The 7,500-nt window shown below is 47.0% G+C and overlaps 1 protein-coding gene across 1 annotated transcript in view; it reads left to right on the forward strand.

Moving 5' to 3' along the window:
* The window catches only part of fgfrl1a (fibroblast growth factor receptor like 1a), a 57,023-nt gene that overhangs the window by 13,654 nt on the left and 35,869 nt on the right, over positions 1-7,500 (forward strand). The window contains exon 3 of the mRNA XM_079745234.1: positions 3,704-3,976. Coding sequence (XP_079601360.1) covers positions 3,704-3,976 — 273 coding nt within the window. The remainder of the gene's footprint in view (positions 1-3,703; positions 3,977-7,500) is intronic.

A 7,500-nucleotide genomic window follows, 5' to 3' on the forward strand; every position in this document is an offset into this window, starting at 1 on the left:
CATTCCTGGCGTCTCTGCAGTCAGAGCCCGGTGCCAACAACAACCTCCCCTCTAAACTCCACTGACTCCAGTACCAGCCCCACCTTAGGGCCCTGACGTGGCCGTACCGGGGCTCTCATAGGGGCCAGGGGCCGACACACTGTGTCAAAAGGTGCACACAAGTTCTGACCAACACTGTGTTCTCGCACTTATTTTGTACATGATCATTTTTTATTATTTGGCCCCATATGATATTTATTTTGGGTTGTGGGGTTGCCTTTGGATAGGAGGACTTGGTTGTATTATATTAATATATTCTATTAGATTAGAATAGATAAGATTTGATTATAAAAAGAGACAGCCTGCTCCAATCCAGGCTCTCCCACTCCACAGAAAAATAAGTGTGTGTGAGACGTGTGTGTGTGCGTGTGTCTGAACGTGTGTGCATGTGTGCATGTGTGTGCGGATCTGTGTCTATGTGCATCTGCTTGTGTGTGTGTGTGTATGTGTGCATGTATGTGGTTGTCTACGTGTGCATTTGTGCGTTTGCGTGTGTGTGCATATATGTGTGTGTGTGTGTGTGTGTGTGTGTGTGTGTGTGTGTGTGTGTGTGTGTACGTGACAGCCAAGGGATCGCAGTCAGTCCCAAATTGACTAAACAGACAGGACTTTTTTAAAGACCTGTCATTTCCTCTACTGTTGCACACACACACACACACACACACACACACACACACACACACACAGAGCGACCCCGTTCCTGGTGAAATTGAGAAAGAAGAAAAGATTTGTTGCCTGCTTCACTTTCAGCCCCGAGAGACAAATTAAAATGATTTTTACTCAAAGCCGAGGAAAAGGAGGAGGGAGGGGCCGAGTGCTCTCTTCATCTGGGAGTGAGGAGGAGGTAGAACGGGGGTCGAGGTGACGGAGGTGTGTGAGGAGGAGGGGGCAGCAGGGAGCGGGGGGGTGGGGAGGTTAACTGTTGAACGTTGAGAGGTTCATTTGGAGGCCCTGCTCCTGTATGTAGTTGTGTACCAGTTAGTTGTGTGTGTGTGTGTGTGTGTGTGTGTGTGTGTGTGTGTGTGTGTGTGTGTGTGTGTGTGTGTGTGTGTGTGTGTGTGTGTGTGTGTCTCTTTGTGTCAATGTATTTATGTGTGTTTGTACATCTGAAAATGGGCTTTGTATCAAACAGAAGGCAGTAAAACAGTAAATCAACAGGGAAAAATACGTTTGTCTGTGTGTCTGTGTGTGTGTGTGTGTGTGTGTGTGTGTGTGTGTGTGTGTGCGTGCGTGCGTGTGTTTGTCTGTGTGTGCCTGTGCAGGTGCAAATATGTGTGTGGGGGGGGGGGGTAGTTTTGGGAGCCAGAGAGAGTAAATCAATGATTGAAAAATAAGTTGTGTAAAACCTAAGAGTGTAGGAAGCAGAGAGAGAGGTCCGAGAGGGACAGTGGATGGAGAGATTGGAGAGAGGGAGGAAAAGCGATTACATGAAAAGGAGGAAGGTGAGGAAGGAGAGAACCAGAGGAAGAGGTTTGAATCTGTAAGTGTGAGAGCGAAAGGGAGGGGGTTAATGTCAGGAGAAAGATAGGAAGTAGGAAACATGGAAACAAAGACAGAAAGAAGCAAAGAAGGGGAAGAGGGAATGATAGAAAGCGAGAAGGAAGGGCATAAAGAAAGACTTCAAGTTTTGGAGTTGCATGTGATGGCTAGTAAAAACAGAGAATTTCAAGCTACAATTAAAAAAGGCAGAGAGAAAGAAAGAGAGAGAACGAATTGGGCATAAGGGGCTCGAGCAGATGGGCTGGGGACTGAGAGCGGGCTGAGGGGATAGAGGGAGAGACTCCATGCGTCTGATGAGAATGCCATGCAGCTGTGTGGGTCCCTCCGGCTCCAGGGCCAGCGGGAGGAGAGAGCAAGAGAAGAGAGGGAGCGAGATAGGCCCTCTGTGGATAGCCCTCACTGTGACTAATGTCTTTTTCACACATCTCACCTTCTGCCATCCATCAAGGTGTCAGCGTTATGCCCCTCCCCTGTGAAACCAGAAAGAAGTCGCCGTGGAAACGCACAATATTAGTTCCGTATAATGGCTTTTTTCTTTGCGGCTCTTGCGATTGTCTACTCTCTACTTTCCTTGTACTCCATTTACAAGTCCTCTGTTAATGTACTTATTTCATCCCACACAGATATTTACTCTGTAACGATTCTTTATCATACTTATTACAACTACACTTAATTATATTCAGCGTATTTCAAATAGTTAATGACCTATTCTTTTCCATTCATTAAAAATTATCAAGCAAGGAAATGCTTCTCTGCCTCACTCTATAGTAATACTTTCTGCTTTACTTTATTTTTCCCCCTTTTAGTAAATTTGTATACATCAAGTGTACTGCCATCGCTGCCCTTCAATGTAGGTCAACAGCAGTTGGTATAACCTTAAACAAGGACAGACTATGAAAACTACACAAATATTAGTACGCACTGCGTATCTTTGATTTGATAAGACGGGAGGATAAATGAAACACACTCAGAGAAGGGCAGCTACATTAAGCAGTGTGTGTGCGTGTGTGTGTGTGTGTGTGTGTGTGTGTGTGTGTGTGTGTGTGTGTGTTTGTTTTCTCCAGAATATCTCCCCGTACACTACACTTTATCAGATAAGCGACTGTTGGGCTTGACAGTTTGAAGGACTGCTAATGAAAACCACTGTTTGTCCTTTCCTTAAAAGGTTTCCAAACCCGCAGGTCGGGGGGGGGCTTGTATGTCTGGCCGTTGTCTTTTGGACGTGTATCCTCGCCTAAATAATCCAGGCTTCTGTCTTGGAGGTATTTGAGCCAGACAGAACAGAGGGGCGAGGTTCAGGGGGGAGCTGTTTGAGTTTAACTCAGATTCAAGTTTGTTTCAGCTTGAGTCATTCGTCAGAGTTACAGTCTTACTACAACGCCCCGTGTTCAAGGCCCATATTTAGTTAGTCTGCGTTGCAGTCCCAGACTGGAAGTGTGCAGACGGGCTCAGGTGAAGATGAAGTGTGTGTGCGTGTGTGAGTGTTTGTGTGCGTGGGGGGGGGTGATGGCAGTGGAGCCACACCTTCATCCCCACAACTCCCTCCATGCCACGCATCAGTCCAAGTGCCTCTGTTACCCTTCTCTGTTCTTTATCTTGCTTTCGCTCATATTTCTCTCATATTTTCCTCCATTCCTTCTCCATCTCTCTCTCTTCGATTTTCTATCCCTCCTCATACTCCCTTAAATTCTTCCCTTCTTCCTTTCCCTTTGCCTCCTTCCTGCCTCTGACTTTCTGTCTCTCTCAACACTCTTCTCTTTACCATTAAAACCCATTTCCCCTCTTCTACTGTCACTCAGTTTTCTCCTGGTCTTTCCAACTCTCGCTCCCGCTCCCCGGCTCTATCGCTCCCACTTTGGAGATGAGTCATGTCATATAGGATCTCTATATCCTCACATCCTGAGTCATGTCACATTCTGAGTCATGTCACATATGCTGTGAATGATCCACAGTATGATAAGTCGCAGATATGTGACTTACCTTTCCTGTCGATTGGCCAACATTCAGCCCTATTCTGAATAACAATCATTTCCATTTATAAAGGCCTTTTCAGCGTCTGTTTTAAAAAAAACAAAGGCACCCCACACACCGTTAATAAGACACGTTTTGCGCAGAGATCCCATCCCCTTTAACTCAACCTCTGCCCCCTCGTGATCCATACCAGGTCCGCCCCGCGTGTCGGAGCACGTGGCCCACCGTCAGGCCATCCACCTGGGCCGCACCGTCAAGCTGACCTGCCCCGTGGAGGGGGACCCCCCAGCGCTCATCATGTGGACCAAGGACGGCCGCAACATCCACAGCGGCTGGTCGCGCTTCCGGGTGCTCCCGCTCGCGCTCCGCATCAAGGCTGTGGAGACGGAGGACGCCGGCACCTACGTCTGCAAGGCCGCCAACGGCTTCGGCAGCGTCAACATCAACTACACCCTCATCGTGATCGGTGAGCCCCTGATACTGAGCGCCTCCCCTGGCCTCTTTCCAAACTCCGTGGAAAAGGGTTTCTCATGAGCGTTTCGGGGGACTGGACGTGTTTACGTTTGAGACACAGATCTGGGATGTTTCCTCTCTCCGTGCCACCTTTGAATCCCAACGGAAGGGTTGTGCATGTTTGTTCGGGGGATGTGTTTATGCTTGAGCCCCAAAGTTGCCAGAGCTGTGTGTCTTAGATCCGTTATCTATGAATGACATATGTAAGGTATATGGTTTTAGGGATGTAAAGGTTTGCCATCTGAATGGGGCATGAACAGTTTGGATTTTGATCTCTATCTTTGATGCAGTCGTTCTCCTTTAGGCTGTATTCAACAGAACCCGTGTTCACAAATAACAAAGGCGAACACGGAGACGCTGCACACACACACACACACACACACGCACACACACACACACACTCTCACACACACATACACACAAACATATGGAACGACATGTGAAAGACATTACGTTTTCCGTGAATTTAATTTTTCAATTGTACTTGCGTTGAGGCAGAACATGCGGTACAATGCTGAAGGAAAGCATATGAACGATGTGTGTGTGTGTGTGTGTGTGTGTGTGTGTGTGTGTGTGTGTGTGTGTGTGTGTGTGTGTGTACATGTGCGTAGGTGAGCATGATGGAGGACTCTGTCTTTTGGTTCTGTATGTGCGTATACGTCGCTATATCTTTGTGTGGGAATGATGTGTGCAACACACACAATACAAACACGGACTGCAGCTGGGTTACTTGTTATTTCCCTATGACTACATTCTACTTTTCTTTTCATTTCTTTTCTTTTCGGATCCATTTCGTCATTTTCATTTTATACTTTTCCCTCCTTTTCTTGCCTTTGTTCCTTTTCAGGTTCTTATCCCACTCCTGTCTTGCCTCAATTCACAATCCTGGCCTACCATTGGCTGTGCCATTTTGATTTCTGGGGCCTAATTAGGCAATTAGGCTGAGCGTGCTTTGATGTGGTAATGAAGCCAGCGCGTCTCTGCGGCAGGTCAGACTGGCAGGCTCTGCTGCGCTGCATGTGGCTGCGTGTGTGTGTGTGTGTGTGTGTGTGTGTGTGTGTGTGACTGTGTGTGTGACTGTGTGTGTGACTGTGTGTGTGTGACTGTGTGTGTGTGTGTGTGTGTGTGTGTGTGTGTGTGTGTGTGTGTGTGGGCGGGGGGGGAGTTGGGGTTGGGGTAGGGCGCATTATGAATGGCTCTTTTTGTTTTTGGAGAGATGTTTGTGTTTGTATGCTTCTTGTTTAGGGGCGGTACAAGTAGGTTTGTGTGTGTGTGTGTGTGTGGGTTTGTGTGCGTGCATGCGTGGTGCCCCATGTTTGTGTCTATTACACAGGGACACGCTGTGATGATAGCCACTCTGCAGTGGTCTTGCAGGCAAAGGATTGTATCTATTATCCATGTCTGTACAATACCCCCTTAGTAGGGGAATCCAAATCCCAAGAAAATGTCTGGCTCATTCTGTGTCGGCATTAAGACAACCTCTTGTACTGGCGAGGTGGACACTTGTTCCCATGTATCGATGAAGGAATTCCATTCAGAAGCATCCTCCACCTCCTTTGTCCTGAACTTCAAAGCAGGGCTTAGACACAGAGGGCAGGGGGGCCGAGGGAATGAAGGGGTGGTGGGAGGGGGGGAAGAGTTCCAAGTTCAACAGCTGCCCCTGATGTCATCTACACAGGCAGCTGTACCCCCCCTCACCACCTTTCCTTCCTCACTCCCTGCTGCCCAATCTGTATCACCTCTAACCTCCCTCCTCTCCTTCTCTCCTTCCTCCTTCTCTCTTTCTCTCCTTCTCCCCTTCTCTCGATCCTTTCCTTAATGTAATGCATCTGTAATGCTTATTGTAAATAGCATTGATATACTTCTAACTAATAAATAATAATAATGCATGAGTGCCACATAGACTACTTTTTTCAGTTTTTTTTATAATATTGTATTCAGTCGGTTATTTGACCTACAGTAGAGGGGGGAGGGACGACTTAGAAAAAAGCCTCACCTTGCATTTTGTAGAGCTTGGTATTTCGTGTCAGAATGACCCTGAGAGTGGCCTTAAGTCCCCACATACTTCCTCTCCAATCAAAACCACTGGACTCCCAGAGTCAAGACAGCCGTTCTGTAGCCCACCAAACCTGGTGCTCCCTTGCCTTGGGTAACCGTGCTATGCTGTCAGATCCAGTGAAACGTTTATTGTTGACTTGCACCTCTGTTCACCTCACCCACTAATGCACTGTCGACTCCAATCGGTCATCAATGTGCTTTGTTGTGCTTTCACTGGCTGCTTACCCCTGGCTACTTTACATGGATGACTAGCAAAGCCAACGAGCATAGCCAGTTAGCTTAACCAGCTGGCTTAGCCAACTAGCATAGTCAACTAGCATAACCATCATCCTTTATGCTAATCTATGATTATATTTTAGAACAATTCAGTTATAATTTATAATGGTTCCATGAATGCATCATTGTTAAAGCTGGACCATCATATATTCCACCCTAAATAGTTACCTTAAACACTTCCATTTAAGGTGTACTTCGTGTTCCTGGTGACTGGAATTGTAAGATGGTTCTTCAACAAATCCGCCATCTGTGGATTAAGTATTTTTCCCATAAAGAATCCAAGAAAAACTCAAACAGACCATAATCTCAGCCACTAAATCTCCCTAATCCAAACACAACCGCTGCGGTGCTGTAATATAAATCTGTCATTAATCAAAGCCCAGCATAGATCACCACTAACTAAAACAAAATCACAACTCATTTCCATCGGATATAGACAGACAGACAGCTGACACGGCCAGACGGAAGAGCAGACCATCGAACACAAAGCCCAGCTCCAGTGCAAACCGGTCCACGTCCACACAGTCAACCAGAATGCGGCTGAAAGCCCTTCACAAGTGGTTGGCTGCTCAGAGATGACCCCCGTGTGTAACTCTAGCCTGGAAGTGTGCCTTGGAGTGTCCTTGGAGAGGCACTTAAGAATGGAAAGTAGTTCAGCCGGAGTCATGGAAGAAAGGCCCCCTCCATGTTTTTATAGTTGGAAAAAATCAGCATGGGCGCTGATGACCGTAGCCTGGTAAGGATTGTCCAACGCAGATTGTTTCCGTTCCCTATTGGGTCGTGTCCTGTGCTTGTGTTCATTCCTGTACAGGGAAAGGTTTTTCCACAAACAATGATTGTGGAACATTTAGAACCCCCAGCGCTGGAGTGGAGGCTTCCGTTAATATTTCTTTATTTGCATTGTGTGTTGTTTTCTTCGGTTTACCCTTAATTCTTTCCTCTCCTTTTGTACCTCACCAGCAACAAGAGAGCAGAAGTGACAACAAAAGGAGAGTTTATTTTGACGACTCTTCTCCTCACTTTTTCTCCTCTCCTCTATTTCCTTCCTGCCGTCTCCTTCCTTCTCTTGTCCACTCTCCAGCCCCCTCCTATTTCCTCTCCTTTCCCCTCCTATCACCTCTCCTCCCTCCTCTCTCTTCTCTC

This window comes from Pollachius pollachius, assembly GCF_949987615.1.
Source record: "Pollachius pollachius genome assembly, chromosome: 10".
In the NCBI taxonomy this organism is placed as follows: Eukaryota; Metazoa; Chordata; class Actinopteri; order Gadiformes; family Gadidae; genus Pollachius; species Pollachius pollachius.